This window comes from Falco punctatus (assembly GCF_963210335.1).
Source record: "Falco punctatus genome assembly, chromosome: 7".
Taxonomy (NCBI): domain Eukaryota; kingdom Metazoa; phylum Chordata; class Aves; order Falconiformes; family Falconidae; genus Falco; species Falco punctatus.
The window spans coordinates 73,176,179-73,192,574 of NC_137587.1; the positions used below are offsets into that span (position 1 = coordinate 73,176,179).

At 49.4% G+C, this 16,396-nt stretch overlaps 2 protein-coding genes across 5 annotated transcripts in view; one reads left to right on the plus strand and one right to left on the minus strand.

Moving 5' to 3' along the window:
* LOC308067778 (mucosa-associated lymphoid tissue lymphoma translocation protein 1-like) overlaps positions 1–7,543 on the minus strand; it is a 31,709-nt gene extending 24,166 nt beyond the window's left edge. Inside the window, exons 1-4 of one of the 4 annotated variants that reach the window (XM_080397167.1) lie at positions 1,969–7,543; positions 1,427–1,521; positions 1,045–1,163; positions 585–738 (exon numbers count right to left, since the gene is read on the minus strand). In XM_080397167.1, coding sequence (XP_080253293.1) covers positions 585–738; positions 1,045–1,163; positions 1,427–1,436 — 283 coding nt within the window. In that variant the 5' untranslated portion in view covers positions 1,437–1,521; positions 1,969–7,543. Of the gene's footprint in view, positions 1–584; positions 739–1,044; positions 1,164–1,426; positions 1,934–1,968 lie in introns of those variants that run through there. The other 3 variants (XM_080397166.1, XM_080397169.1, XM_080397168.1) reach the window with 3 other exon arrangements.
* A 140-nt stretch (positions 7,544–7,683) lies between these two features.
* Positions 7,684–16,396, plus strand: part of ALPK3 (alpha kinase 3) — a 34,552-nt gene continuing 25,839 nt past the window's right edge. The window contains exon 1 of the mRNA XM_080397162.1: positions 7,684–7,951. Coding sequence (XP_080253288.1) covers positions 7,749–7,951 — 203 coding nt within the window. The 5' untranslated portion in view covers positions 7,684–7,748. The remainder of the gene's footprint in view (positions 7,952–16,396) is intronic.

Genomic DNA, 16,396 nt, shown 5'->3' on the forward strand with positions numbered 1-16,396 from the left:
CGTGTATTGCCAGAAAAGCAAGCCTTTTTCACCTGCACCAAGACATGCTGTTCCACAGGATGGCTGTGGTTGCAATGTCACCGCTACATCTTTCTGCTTTGGGAGCAGGGAATCCTTGAGAGTGACACCTGCGATAGTAAATGACACACCAAAACCCCCTGCCTTCGGCTTCCCAAACCTGACGCTCACCCCTTCCTGCCAAGGGTGCAGTCAAACATGCCAAGGTCAAACCCACCCAGAGCTATTTTTGCTCAGCTTTGAAATAGCCAGATCACCTTTTCCAGTCCCTCTACCCAACGCAAACAGGCAAACACCCTGGGAAACTGGGAAACCCACAGCAAGCGATCAGCAGGAGGAGCAGGCACATATAGCTGGGGCTGTTGGGACCATGACAGTGACCTGACCCATCCAGATGATGGATGCAGTAGTCTGGCTTAACCTGCAGGCTCATGGTTGCTGGAGCAATCTCTCTATATTGTGATTTTCAAGCTGGGAGGACACACTGTCCCAGGAACTGCACAGGATCACTGTTGCAAGGGTGGGCAAAGCATAAAGTACAGAAAAGCTAGAAGACATGCTCGTACCTCTGGCGACACACTGATGGACCTCCACCTTCACCCAGTTGGTGAAGACAGCATTTTTGTAGAGGTCATTGATTCTGCAGGTGTACAGTTGGGTCTGCTGTGCAGTGACGGGCAAGTCTTGCCTGGTGGCACCAGGAACTGGGCAGCAGACAGACTAAAGGGAAAACACAGGTGGTGGGCGGCCAGTCCCTCGTCATCGCTGGCAGTAGAAGACACCAGCAGGCCCCTTGTAAGACCAGGAAAAGTGGAAATTCCACATTTCCTCCCCTCCTCCATCCGCAGGGATGCAGAAGGAGCTTTTCCATTGCACACCCTACCCCAGCACCTGCACACGCATCCCACCCTGCTCTCCTTGCTCTCCTAGCCACCAGATCTGCCCACAAAGGGCCAGCAGCCCCACTGCCGTGGGCAGGGGCTCAGGCTGGTGCCACACCAGGCCCAGCTCTGCTCCCACTATTACCTGGTGCTGGCAGAACCACTGGTACTGCAGCGGCGTGCGACCCTCGGCCCTGCACCGCAGCGTGAAGGCGTACCCCGCGGGGACTGACACAGAGACTGGCTGCTCAGTGATCACGATGGCTGCGGAGAAACAGGTCGCAGAGGTGGGCACAGCCCGGCAGGCGCAGCCCAGGCGCCCACTCCCAGCCGGCGGCCTGGGCTGCAACAGGGCCCCCGCCGCGGGAGGGAGCGAGCCTGGGGAAAGCGCGGGCGCTCGGCCTGCCGTGCCCAGAAGCGGCCACGGGGCTTTCCTGGGCCGACCCCGGGACCCAAAGGCACGATGCGCCCGGGTACGGGGCACGGCCCAGGCCGAGCCGCCTCGGGGCTCCCGGGCGGCCGCTCACCTTCCTGCATCGCTTCGCCGGCGGCTCCTCCCCGGTCTCAGCGGCCGCCGGCCGGGCCCGCGGCGGCTCCTCTCGCGGGGACGCAGCGGCAGTACCTGCGGCGGGCGGGACGGCAGCGCTCGAGGCTGAGGGCGGCTCGGGCCTGGCCGGCGGCGCCGCTCACCCGGCACGGCGACGGGCGGCCATGGCGGCCTCGGCGGCCTCCGGGGCGGGACAGGCCTCGGCGGGCTCTCCAGCCCCGCCGCCGCCGGGCCCGCACCCTCCCCGCCGCCGGGCCCGCCCCGCTCCCACAGCGAAGCCAAGCAGCCGCCCCTCCCCTGCCGACGGATACCCTCACCCTTCCCCGCGGGTGACCGCGCCGCGACCATCCCCCGCCTCCTCCCCACGGTGCCCCCCACCGAAGTACACTTTTCCGCATCCCCACGGGTGTCCTTACTTCACTCCCACCGGTGCCCTCGGCCCCGTGCCCACCACCACCCTTGCTCTCATCCCCACAGCCACCCTCTCGCCCTCCCCACGGCCACCCTGCCCATCGCACCCACCTCCCCACGGCTGCCCTCCCCTCTCTCCGGCGGGCGGCAGCCCAAGGCTCATGGCGGAGCCACAGCTCTGATGCCCCTGTGCCGCTGCCCCCGCCAGCCTGCTTGCCCCAGAAATCCCCATCAGCTGGGGCAGGCATCACGGGGCCAGGGGGAAGTGGCACTGGGCCAGCTCAGCCAGAGGTTGCACAAGCCCCTCCAGCACACAGTAGAACCGGGACAACCGCGGACAGCCAGCTTCCGCAGGGGAAACAAGGTGGCAGTGAGCATCAGGACTTGTCACTGATGTGCCATTACTTTAATTTACAAAATTAGGGCAAGGAAGGTCAGACTCATTAAACCAAAACTCATCACCTTTCCAGAGGTGGGAGGGTCGTGTGGAAAGGAGATGGAAATGTCAAACGGAGACGACAAAGGATGATCAGGGACTGACTGACTGTCATTCCCAAAGAACTCTGAAGTGACTGGGCACAGAGGGTGACACAAAATGGGTGTGAAGCAGGTCCAGGCTCAGGACTTGGGGAGGCCCCATTGATTGGCTCCCAGTTCCAGGGCAGACAAATTCCCACCAGGCTGGCTTCTCCCCAATCCAATGGTCCTGCACAGCAGATGCCCACAGTGCCAGAAGCGATGGGGAACAGGACTTAAGCTCGAGGGGGATGTGGTGGTTTTGTCTGGGACAGAGTTAGTTTTCTTCTTGTAGCTGGTGCAGTGCTGTTTGGGATTTGATGTGAGAACAATACTGATAGCACACTGACGGGTTTGGTTGTTGCTGGGTAATGTTTACACTAAGACAAATACTTCTCAGTTTCCTGGGCCCTGCCAGCGAGAGGGCTGGAGGGGCACAGGGAATTGGGAGGGTACACAGCCAGGGCAGCTGACCCAAACTAGCCAAAGCATTCCATACCATGTGACATCATGCCAAGTGTATAAACTTGGGGAAGAAGAAGGAAGGGGGGCGCATCTGACATTATGGAGTTTGTCTTCCTGAGTAACCATGATGTGTGATGGAGCCCTGCTTTCCTGGAGATGGCCAAACACCTGCCTGCCCACAGGAAGTGGTGAATGAAATCCTTCTTTTGCTTTGCTTGAGTGAGCAGCTTTTGCTTTACCTATTAAACAGTCTTTACCTCAACCCATGAATATTCTCACTTTTAGTCTTCCAATCCTCTCCCCCATCCCACTGTGGGGGAAGTGAGTGAGCAGCTGCATGGGGCTTAGTTGTCAGCCAGGATTAAACCACGACAGGGGACCACAGACCATTTGGAGAAGCAGCTGTGACAAAGACTCTTGCCCCCCTGCTGATGTTTCCCCGTGGCTGTGATGGGAGCTGACCAAGGGAAAGCAAGGCCTTCAGGGATATCTGTCCCAAGCATCTTCAGTGGCAGCATGGAAAGCTGCAGGCAGGTCTCCAGGATGGCAGAGAGAAGCAGTCATGGCTGAAAGCTGTCATGCGTCACCTCCACAGTACTCCCTCAGGAATCCAGGGCAGAGTTGAGCCATGCCATATGGTCGGAGGGACTAAGCAAGGCTGAGGGATGCGCCTCTACCTGCTGCTTTTCTCTTATAAAGCATGGGAAAGATGATGGTAGGAGAAAGACAAACCCAACACAACTGGTGGATGGAGGAAGGATTTTCTCCCTCCACATCCCTTCCTCTGTGCAGGATGGGACAGTCACACTGCGCTTCCACAAAGGCAGGAGAATGTGCTATGCCCTGTCCATCCAATATGATCCAGAGCAATCCCTGCTCCTACAGGGACTGGTCCTTTTCTTTCCTGGGTACAGGGAAGGTGATGCTTAGCATAGACTCACAGGACCTTTCTTTGTGCTCATCTCCCCAGCTGTCTCTGAGATCACACAGACCCTCCTTTTTTATTAATTTCCAGAGGGTCCAGCCAAGCATTTGGAAATATACCCTTGCAGGTTTAAAACAAACATATGAATGGATTATAAATGAATGTTCTGGCCGAATATGTGCTAGTAACTCTGTGTCGTGCCTGTGATGCAGAGTTATTATAAATACAGTGCAGATAGCTACTAAAAATGAGCATTAAATTAACCCCAGCACTTTCGCAGAGCTAAGGATGACACTTCTGATTGTTGCAGCATGTCTTCAAATAGCTGGAGGTTGCTGTGTTGCCCACAGTCCTCTTCTTTGGGCTTTGGAGAGAGCATCCTCCATCAAATATCTAGACAAAAAAGTCTGTCATGCTTGTCCTCTGTAAGATCCCTGCCCTGGCACAGTCCATATGTATATTTTGTAAAGAAACAGAGATGAGAGCTTGTTGACATCACATTGGACAGCAGGAAGAAGCCTGTGATTTTAGAAAGAGAGGAACCTACGGGTATGCATGCAGGGTGGGAAAGGGAAGGATATGCTGTGTGAGAGCCACTGAGAAAACATCTATGAATCTCGCTGTGAGTAAATGCTGGATTACCAGACAGAGGAGGAAAGCTTTGCTAACAAGGATTGAAACCTTGTGGCTGACTGGCTTAGGCTTCAAAAACTAAATGGTGAGAGAGTGCATTTCTAAATGGAGATGGGACTAGAGGGCACTGTCACTCTCTGTGAACAAAATGAAGAGAGAATAGATGCTGTAAGAGGAAGCTCTGTCTGAGCAGGCTGACAGGCACAAGAACGGCAGAAAAAAAATACACCCACTGTGCATCTGAGGGGAAGATTGAACACCATAGCAGGCTCTGTCTCACCACAGTCAAGTTAAACCTGCACTTGCCATCCAAGTTTCCCTCTGCTACTGGGGTGAGGCACAGAACCATGGTATGACTAGGCTGGGAAGGGACATCTACAGGTCTCTGGTCCAGCCTACCACTCCAAGTAGAGTGTCTATCAGTTTTTTGGCACCTTGTCCCATCCACAGCTGACTGTCTCCCAGGAGATCACCCACCTCTCTAGGACCCTGTTGTACTGCCTGATCACCCTCACAGGACAATTTATTTTCCTAATGTCTAATCAGAACTTGCCTTTGTTGCCTCCCAGTCTATCACTGCACCTCTGGGAAGTGGCTGGCTCTGTCTGGTCTGCACCCTCCCATGAGGTAGTTGAAGAAAGCAATGTCGTCTCCATTTAGCTCCCCTCTGAAGACTTAAACCCAGTTTCTCTCATCCTCTCCTATGTCATGTGCCTGAGCATCCCTTAATCATCTTGGTGGCCTTCACTGGACTCACTCCAGTATATCTGTGTCTTTCCTGTATTTGAAAGTCTGAAACCAGACACAGTTTCAGGCCTGACAGAGAGACCCACCTGTTCTGGATACCTTTCTCAAGATGTTCTGTGCTCTTTCTATCAGACTAAGGCACAAAGAAACAGGGCTTATGGTTAAGAGATGGTAAAATAACATTTGATTCATATGCTGGGACTTGAATTCAGGTTTCCTGAAGCTGTGGGACCTGAAAGTCCTCTCAGAGAGAGAGATGAGAGCAGGAGAATGTTACCTTGGGTCCTCCCAGCCTAGCATCCTGCCTCCCCATATTTGGGCAGCAGCTAAGACACAGCAAAGAGTGTGAGATCACAGCAGGCACACAGCAAATATTCTTTTGTAGCTCAGAGACTTCTTGAACCAGAACTTGTTCTGAGTAAACCTCAATAGATTCTTCTTCCACAGATTTGTCCTATGGGGTTTCTTAACCCCTACTGACATTGAGCAGCCACAGCAATGTGTGGAAGCCGCTTAGTGAGGGGGAAAGCATCTCCCCTGGACTGCTAATTTCACTTGGTGCCTCTGGTCTTGTTCTCCTTGCCCTCACAGCTCTGTATACATCAGTCATATGCACCTCAGTTGTTCCTTGCAGGCTGAAGAGTCCCAGTCTATGTAGTTATTCTTCATGCAGCAGCCAGTCTGGACCTCTGGTCATCCTTGTTCCCCTTCCGTAAGTTCTGGGTTTGATTTTTCAGGCCTATTGTATTCTGTTTGAGATGGATTACTGCTGAGTGGCATTAGCCCATGCAGAGCCCACTGTTGCCTACCAAAAACGAGTATCTTTGTTTCCCCTATGGATCATGTTATGTTTGTTTTATGCAATTTCACCTGCTATTTTACTGCCTGGTGAAGGTGAGACCTTCAGTCAGCGCTCTGGGATCACCTTCTTTCCCCATATTTCCTAGGACCACATCCAAATGTCTTATGAAGTCCCTTGCCTTTGCATTTGCTAAGACCAATTATCTTCTCTGATATCACAAATCCAGCTATTTGCATGCCTGATAATGTAATCACCTGCCACAGTAGCCTACAAAAAGCAAATAAACGTCAGTACCTACACCTGAGAGGACAGAAAGCTCCTTCCAAAACACTGCTCAAATGCAAGACTATCCTGAAATCTGAGCTGAGAAAAGCATTTCACTGAGGCTTGAGTGGAAGAACTACAAGTCTGATCAGGCCGCTGTCAACCAACGGGATAAATCCAGATTTGGAGCACTTAGGACCACCTGATAACTACTGCAAACACAAAAACAAATTGTTGACCCAGTATACACTGACTCCAACAGGATCCAACAAACTTTATATGACAGTAAAATTCACTTGGAAGTCCTGGCTTTGGATCTAGTGGTGTCTGCAAGCACTGCTTTTCTAGATTGCATGTCTGAATGCCCTACAGTCATCGCCTCTCCCTGCAAACTTCTCCCCAAACCCCCAGTACAAGTTGTAACCACCCCTTCCATTTGAGCCAAGGTTTGGTATACCAGTGACAAGGACAGTTTAGGTCAAGGCTGAGTTATATCAACCTGATGCACACTGTCTGTGTCTGTGCGCATGCCTGTGCCTGTGCATAGATGGTACACACACCCTATATATCCCTGAACACCTCTCTGCCAGTCTCTATCCAAAGTCACCTTCCAAATCACAGTGTTTGCTGGGGAGAGGAAACAGGGGTGTCCTGCATCAAGTGATCCATGTGGACATCACCTGCCCCACTGTTTGCTGCCGCATTTTTTACCTTTCCTGCCCAGGGAGGATCAGCTCAAAGCCTGTTGTCTTTCCTGGTCTGGGGCTCTCTACCACCATCTTCCCACTTCTGCAATTGCTGCTGTGGGAAGGTCCACAGCAAATCTGCTCCATCTGTCAATCCTGTGCTGGAGAGATTAGTGCCACCAGCGACGTGCCTGTAGCACATGATACAACAGCTTGACAGGTAATATGAAGGTGGAACAAGAATAAATCCCATTTTATTACACATTATGTTTTCGTATCGTATTAAATCACTGCTGGTAATAGTTGTTGACATGTATCCAACTTTTCTAGCCCTCTTTTGTGCTGCCCTTTTCATGGAGACTCAATAAATACCATCACAGACTTTCTCTCAGGCAGCCCAGGATAAAAACCAGGCTTCCAAGGCATGAGGCACTTCTCAGGCCAATGCCAGGACGCGACTGCCACAACCGCACTGAGCGGTGCCTGCAAGAAATCAGGGAGTGTTTTAGCTGATCCCAAGACATCTTCCAGCTGCGAGAAATCCTCCAAGTTGAGGCAGGGGGTGGGAGTTATTGCGAAGAAAGAAACCCAACACCACACACACACCCCCCTTACTCCTAAAAAGATGAACTAGAGCTGGCAATGACGGAAGGAGGAGGCGGCGGCTGGGCTGCCAGGCCCCACACAGGCCGGGCCGCGGCCAGCCCCGGGCAGCCCAGGCCTCCGGGCAGCCCGGGCCTCCGGACAGGCCGGGCCTCCAAGGCCGCCAGGCCCCTGGGGGGGCGGGCAGCGGGCCGCCGCGTCATGGCACCGCCGCCCCCGACTGACAGCGGCATGTGCGGGGCGGCTATAAATGCCGGCGGTGACTGACAGGGCGGGCGGCGGCGTGAGCAGGGGCAGCCGGGCCGCCGCCATGGGCTCGCCCCGCCGGGTCCTCGCTGGCCTCTCTGGGCGGGGAGCGGGCAGCATCGAGGGGGCGGAGGAGGCCGAGAGCGCGGCCTGGGCCGCCCGGCCCGACCGGCGCAGCTACCTGCTGGCCATTCGGCCGCGGAACAGGTGAGGGCGGCCGCGCCGGGGGAAGGGGCTGGGGCGAGCGGGCGTCCGCCGCCATGAGTGCGTGCGCCGCCGGGCCCGGGGCCTGCGGGAGGCGGCTCAGAGGCAGGTGGAGGAGCGGGGGCGGGCGGCCCAGCCCATGAGGCCATACCCCGGCCCCGGCCGCACCGAGGTGATGGCCGAGCTGGAAGAGGCAGGGCCGCCTGGGCCTTTCCTTCCCCGAGATCTGCTGTGGGGTTGAAACGCTGAGCGCTGGCTCTGGATCTCCAAAAGCTCTCCTCTGCTGCAGGCTAGCCCCTCGCTTCCCAGAAAAGGGCTGTGGGTTTTGGCGGCTGTAACGGGCCAGAGGCTGTCAGCGTCGCGCACTGTTTTATAGCGGGCAGGTGTGCGCGGCGTTGCCGCGAAGCTCTGAGGGCCGCGGGCGGCCGCCGACGCCCTGGCGATGAGCGCAGGCCGGGCCTGGCACCACCCGCACACCCTCATCGTCTGGCCGAGCAGCGGTCAGAATAGCATTCCTAGGTCGGAAGTGTCCGTAGGAGGGGGCCTGTGGTAGGAATAAGGCTTTGTTTGCATGGGAGAAGGTATGATAAACACCGAGACTGGCAGAGGTTAGCAAGTGTGAAAATACAAGGCAGTGCGCCAGCAAAGGCAAAGCTGTCTGAGATTGTGTTAGTTATTCAAAATAAAGCCTATCAACTACTTTTAATTCACTAGTAGTGCTCTTCAGTCTGTAAGCTCTTGAAATGAGCGTGCCTCTTCCCTGTTAATGACATAAATAATCCATTTCCAGCGTGTTTTGCATTGTTGCCTCAAAGAATAGGACATTTGTAAAAATAAATACAGGACCAAAAGAGACTTAAAGTGCTGCCAGGAAGTCAGACATTAAAACTAGGGTAATGCCAAAGTTAAGTTGCCTTAATTTGGTTCCTCTGTGCTTGTATGGCAGTGTGTGATCTAGTTGCAGTCTGTCTATATACCCTGGTGTCTTCAGCACCAACAGGTGCACACACAGCGTCGATAACAGATTTGTGCTGTCAGGCCATACTGTGCAAAGGAAATTGGAGTTCAGTGTCTCTATTCTGCTGATTACAAGTAGAGAGAGTCCTTAATAAATAAGATGTCAAGGTGTTCTGGTTGCCTATAGCTTGAACTGTTATTCCCCCCTCAGTATGTTCAAATTGCAGCTTTAATCAGTTTAACTGATAAAGGAGGGCTCATCAGTCCTGTGAGCAATACCCGTGGTGTTCCCAGCCAACTTCCCCAAATCGTTGAAGTTTTCCTTAAGGCCATTGAGGCAGGCACAGAGTGATGTAGCGCTCTCATGCAGTGAGCCTGGTGTCTTCTGCTTGGGTCAATGCTGTGGCTCAGGCACGGTAAATCCAGCCCATGTCTGCAAAGCTCTGAGTCCTGAACACATTGCACTAGCCTGACAAGTTCAGCGTGTGGGTGCACTCCACTTTCCTAAGGCTTTTGCAGGTAAAGGGACGCTGTACTGCCACACTTAAATCAGCAGTGCATTCAATTTCCACAAATTGTGCCATCCAGTTTTCAACCTACATATGTACTTGGTTGTCAAGCCAATGACAAGGTCATTTCATTTTGCCTGCTAACTTCAGTGGCTGTCTCTTCTGTTGTAAGAAGCAGTGAATAAATATTTGTTAAATAGAAAAACTAACCTTTCCCTGACATCTTCCAGTTTCGCCAGTGAATTAGGGAGGAGTATTATAGAAGTATCATGCCCTGCACATACCTGAGAGTGCCTACAAGTGCTGAAGACTTGAGCCGGGATGTGTGAAAACTGTTGTTGTCTATGATGTGGGGCAAGGGCTTGAATGAAGTGGGCCTCTTGGTTTTATAACTAAATAATGTGTCATAACAATTCGGGAAAGTGAGTGAGTGGAATAGTGTAGCAAGAGGACTTTCAGAAAGTAATTATGAGTTTAACTAAATCCAGGAACATCTGGAGAGCTTGCCTGGAGAACTTGAAAAGCAAGATGAGTGACATCCCTAATGGCAGATAACATTCAGCAGTTCTCTTTAATGCAGAATCTATTTGAATTTGGTGGCTTTAGAGCTAATAAAAGTATTGGACAAGTGATGCAGACACAGAATTGTGGTGGGAGGCTGCTGCTGTTATGACTAAAAAGCAAAAATGGATATTCTGATCCAAGGAAAGTGTGGGCTAGTTTTTTTCAGGCTTCTCTGTTGCTGTCTATATATGTATTTGTAGGTGTTTAACTGAAATGCTTGCATGCTCTCTTCACCCATACTTAGGGCAGCAGAGAGTGTAGTGATGCAGTAGATGTGCTTATGGACATGAAAGTATTGTTATGAAAAGAAACTGAGGTTAGGAATCCTTGCTTCTGGAGTGACTCATAAACATTTCACCTATATGCTTGCATTCATTAACCATGTAGAGATTAGTCTGGGTGGTCTTACTGGGTCTTCCTAATCCTATAGGATGAAAAAGGTGTTGTGTAAACTGAAGGATAATAATCTGGAAACTGGTGTATGCTTTTTCTGTTTTTTAATTTGTAGAATTTGTCAGAGGTAGGGCTGCAGGGGCCAAAAGAATAGAGGTGTTGAAAATGGCAATAGAACATCATCCCTTTATTAAACAAGAGTATTCAGGATAGTTACTTTTTGTGGCTTTGGGAACTGGTTTTCAGAAAGAATCCTCCCTGTGAGCAGATAGTTCAGTGGCAAAAAATTACTGGCTTTCCCTTGCTGGTCTTCTAACATACCTGATAACAGATAATGTGAAGAGCAGCTTATGATCATGGTGACTTGCCTTCTGCCCTGGCAGCTGACAGGACTTTTTTTATTTTGGGGTAGTATGTTTTGGTGGTGTTTTTTGTTTTTTTTTTTCGAAAAAAATGTATGCCTCAAAGCACTTGATTATAATTACTTGACAAAGTGAGAGGAGAAGCTGTCAGTCCTGCTGTCAGTCCTGTCGAGGGTCTGACTTAGCTGCATTCATGGGCCACAACTTCAACCCATCTCTTCAGCTGTACTTTTTGTAAGAACTAGCTGAGTCTGGAGAATGTCTTTATGCAGAGGTGCAATTTTATGTAAAAACTTCATGTGAGTCCTAGGCAAACTTCTTTGTTGGAAGCAATCTGCACCTCTTGTCTGATGCAGATGTCTGCTCCTTGGCCTTCTTACAGCATTGCCTCCTTGCTTAAGTATCATTCTACTGTCATGGCTTCATCATATGCAGATATTTATAGAGTATAGTGACACTGCCTTCGATCTTTTCTTGGATGGCTGCCTCTGGTTGCAGTGGCGGTTGAGCTCAGGAGAGTGCCTTGCCACCTGGCTTTTCTGGCTCTAAAACAATTTCCAATCTTATATCTCTTGCTTTGCACATAATAATAACAAATGAAGGTGGAAGGCTTGTTACTATAATAAAGTGAGCTGAAAATGCAGGAGTGCTTAGTTCCTGAAAAGCATATTTAGATGTCTTAGCTCAGAGTTCCCTCTTCAGCAGTTGGGTACCTGTAACTTCTTGTGGGACCTTGCTTTTGGCAACAAGTTGTGTAAATCCCTGATGAGAAACCAATTGTGACATCTGAGGAAATTAAGCCCATCTGTCTTGTCAGGTGAAAGTGTTCCAAACTCTGAAAGGAGAGACATCCAGTACTCACTGGAAAGGCAAAAGTAAAGGCACTAATGGATTCATCTCCAGTCCATGAGATCTCTTAAGACAGAGGTGTCTTTTTTTCCTATTGGTTTAATTATCTGCACAGTGATGCCTTGTTTCAGTAGGGCTCTTTGGTAGTTGTGCACAGCAAATTATAATCCCAAACTGCATTTTTGAGTCCCCTTTCTAAAGCCTCCTGGCGGTATCTCCTTGAAAGTCAAGCAGAGCTGAGTATGTGGGCTGATGAGCTGATAACCTAGGTTAGAAGGTCAAGATGTGGAGCTGGACAGTGTCCTTCAGGACCACTGTTAAAATACAGACTATCACATGTGAACTTTGCTTTTCTGGGAACCTTGTAAATGCAGACATTTCCCAGGTCTGGGATCCCATTTGAGGGGGGAGTGTGGTCTCCTCTGAATGAGGCACCTCTTGTGCCACAGAAAAGGCAGTTTTCAGGAGATGGAGTTAAAAACTGCTCTGTCCTTGCGCTGTTTCAGCAAGGGGTGGAAGTTCTCAGGTGAATGAAGCTGTTATCTCATACTGACTGGCTCAGCCTCACACTTTACAGCATCACTGAGTCCAAGAAGAAGGCAGAAGTGCTATTACAAACAGCTATATTTTTGCCTTGCTTCTTTTCTAACACACAGCCACAAAGATCTATGCACAATGAGTTACCAGGAAGATGTCAGCTTTCCTGGGCATCTCATTGTCCAATATTTGCTTTGCTTGCTTTTGTCCTTTCTCATTCCTTGATGTCTTTCAACTAGCTTTGTTTAATTTGGTTTAATTTGGACCATACAAGCAGCAATAATTCAGAGTTAAAACACATATCTGATCCACCTTCAGAGTGTTACAGAGGCTGATACAGGAGCATGTAACTTAATTTATTGTTTTCCACATCCTCTGTTAATGAAATCTAGCTCTAAATTGTTACATGCAAGTGTATGTCCATCTGAGCTCAAAGTATATTACTTGCAGAAAACACAGCCATATTTCTGCAGCTCTGACATAAATTGGTTCCATGACCTTGACAAGCAAAGACTTGATACATCCATTTTCCAGTCTGTAAAATAACAATGTGTCTTGTACAGTTCCATAGCACTCACAGCTGCTTTATCAGAGGATTGCTGATAATTACTGCCATGGTATATGAAACACAAAAACACTCGTTCTGTGTGTGCATGAAGTGCTTGATAAGAAGTGAGACACATGGCAGGAAAGAAGCCTTAAGCATAACCATATGTACATGAAAGCTTCATTGTTGGCTTTTAAATGTTGAAAAGGGTTTGCTGCTGACAGCTGAAAAGACATTGAGTGGCTTGTATTTTGGCAAGTAGTATTAACCTTGAAGGAAGAGAAGTTCATAGGAAATCTTATACTTGGAAGTCTGCATGTGCAAAATATGCTCAGTGTCATGGGTCATAGTGCCAGCAAGAGGGAGCATCTGCAGGGGATTCCAGGGCCATCCCTCTGTCCTGCTGCTGGTTCTTGGTGTGCTTTTCTGAGGAGCTTTTGTGCAATGCTCTTTCCATCAAAACATGACTTGGAGATCTCTGCTTTGCTGTCACTGACACATTTTGTTGTTTACTTGCTGCGCTGGGCAGCTTGTCTGGCTCAGTTTTCGTGCTGTAGAAGAGCACTGAAATTTATTAATAACTGTTGCAGCTGAAGCAGATCAAGTTGATGTACATGTGAGGATGAAGCCACTGTGAAGCCTATTTCAGGGTCTCCGAGCTCTTGTCAACTTCTGTATGAGGATGTGAGCTGGAAGGAGAAAGATTTATTTCAGGAAGAGAAAATACAAAAAAAAGGGAATCTCATGCAATGATTGTATGAGAGGGTTAGAAAAGGTGCCAGACTTAATTTTTTTTTTTCAAGCAGCTAACTTTTTAGTGCCAATGAGGTGATGTACCAGCCTAGGCCATGGACTTGAGCAATGTTTTTAGTGATTAAAAAAAGTGAGTGTTGTTGACAGTTCTGCCTCTTGTCCTTGCAGCGATACTAAAATTTGGCAAATGCATGAAAACCAGGGAAGACTGTCTTCACTTCTGAAGAAAATTGTGAGTAGCTGAAGGGCTAAAACCTTTAAGAGGATGATAAATGTCCAAAGGATTTTTGAAAGCATTTGATGAAACGGAGTATAAAGAACCAAGGCTGGTAGAAGGTACATAGTAGAGGGGTATAATTCTGTGGTCCAGTGCATCAGCAGTTAATAACTAAACCTGTGTTTTTAGGGCTAGCTCTTAAAAAGCTGTGCTTCATTTCACAGATGCAAGGTGCCCCAGGAGGTTTTCTTCCCACCAGCACTGGAAATGCCTGGAGCAGACCTATCTGAGCCTTTCTTCTCCCGCAGAGAGAAACCAGTACTTGTAGTCCTTGATGCACCCACTTTAGATGTGTTCCTCAGGATAAGATAAGCATTTGCTTTCAACCATTAACTATAATGGCCCCAAGCTTGCTTGTGGGAGACACATTTACTGCTGATACTGCATTTTATTAGTGGAGTCCTGTACTGCGTGCACTAACAAGTCTCTGCAGAGCATAGGACACAGACAGCCCAGCTCCAGAGAGTATCAAGCTAAGTATGCTGGGGTGTCTGACATGCCTGGCTTAGGACTTGCCTGTTTCCAAGCAGGTAAATTTGGTTTTAAGTCTGATATAGTTATGCCGTTGCAGCTCTATGCAGGTATGCTGTGAACATAATTAAAACTAAGTGAAACACCAGCTGCCTGCAGGCAGGGCTCTTCTGACTGAACCATTCAGAATTTGATCTTGCCTTTCCTGGGTTTAAATCTCTAGCATGAAAAGCAAATTTTGCTTGGTTCCTTAAGGTTAAACTTTAGTTAATACATGGATCTTTGTGGTGATGACCTCTTTCTTTGGATAATATCAAGACTCCTCAAGAATTGCCAAGTCCAGTATTTAGCACTACTTCACACACGTTGTGTGATCAACACTGGGGATTAGAAAAAAGTACGGACAATGCTCACTGTTTGATCACATTCATGAGCACAAGGGGTTCATGGCACAGGCGCCCTTCACTCTGACTCTTGCTATTTGAGTGATTTTTTCTTTACATCCAAGCCAAGACACCACCCCATTTGTGTTATGCAAGAAAATGCGATTAAAACCACACTTCTGCCTACACTAGCATTCTCCAGTAAGCTTTTAGGATCTTCCCTGCTGGCTCCTCAAGTGATGCCCAGGTCCTTAGTATTCCTGGAGGCTAAAAGGATGTTTCTCTTGCACTAGTATGCAGAATGTTTTGGGTTTCATTTACTGTTGAAAAGCTGGTGGTTGAGACTACTTCAGCTGGAAATGCAACTCATCATCTTGACAGAGCACAGGGACACTCAGTGCTCCTGCCCCCAGGATCACCTGTGGCTGCTTTGCTTGGGAGGGCTGTGGGGAGGGGCAAGCATGATCCAGCTGGGAGGGTAGGACGAGAGCAGCTGGAGGTACAGTTTGAGGCCTTACCTGTTAGGGTGGCTAGGAGTGATGAGGACAAGGTGACATGCTGGTCAGTAAGGCAGGTAACACAAAGGCATGTCTTGCAGTGCTGGAAAGGTCATGGGGCTTAAAAGGATGCCCCAAGTGGTGGGGCTTAGCTGGAAAGACAGAGTTCCTCTGTCTGACTTCTCCCATGGGCCAGCACAGTGCATGCAAGATGGATGGCTGATCATCTGCCTGTTATGGTTAGTGTTTGATTTTTCCAGCTGGACAATGCCTGATCTGTTCATCCTCTGGCTGTGTGAACAGCATTTGGCACTGGGGAGAGATCAGGGTTGTGTGGCTGGGGGTGGAGAGGGTGAAGCTGCTGCCAAAAGGGCAAGTGCCACCCATGTTTGTTGGGTTAAAGCTACTTCTGAGCAGCTGTCTGAAGTTTCTGTCTTTGCTCTCCTGATCTGAAGGAGAGGAGCCAATGAGCTCTTCAGTGCTGGGCTTTTGCCCAATGAAAATGTGCAATTATTTGTGTAAAGTATCAGGCCTTCAAGCTTTTTTACTTGTTTGTGTGGAGGTTCTGTCTTCACAGGTGGAAGTGGTATATGGTTGGCCACAACAGTTTTCAGAGACACTCTGTGGTCATTTTTAGGGCAAGACTTGGAAGTCTTGCTGGCTTCAGTGTGATTGAGACTCACACAGAGCCTGGAGGTGGTCATTTAGGTAGGAGACCCTTCTTGGTTCTTCATGCTGTCTTCTTTAATGTCATCATAAAGCACTGACATTTGGTTGTTCCAACAGTGCTCTTCAGTGCAGAAGGTTGAGGTTTGATCTGTCTGTGCGTACCTACGTGGGAGTCTGACTTGCATCTCAAAGTCTGTGCTGCAGTCATTTCTGAGGCTGTATGGTGAAGTTTTTGCCTAGGCAAAACTAACGCTATCTTGGTGTCATTAAACAGTTGAGCTTACATGCTGTTGACTAGCTGGTACCTAGTCAGCTTTAGGCTCTTGATTGCCATGTGAGTGAGCTCAGGGTCTGAGGAACCTGCTCCTGACGCCAAAGGGTCAATGCCAAGAGGTTACTTTCTACAGCCTGCAAGGGGCTGCTGCCACAGTATGGCAATATGGCCTTTTGACTAGGATGTGAGTCCTTGAAGACCCTCCTTTGGGAAAGCTGGTGGCCATGGGTAAGTAGCTCATCTGGGTGTCCCTTGTGTAGGACTTGGGTATTTGATTATTTATTTTTTCCCCTCTGAATTGATGAATGATATAACATGTTCCTGCAAAGAAAGCAAAACCTGTAGATTCTTGTAAAGTCTGCTTCCTTTATTTTAATTTTTTGCCAGACCGTAGTGATTTGGTTGG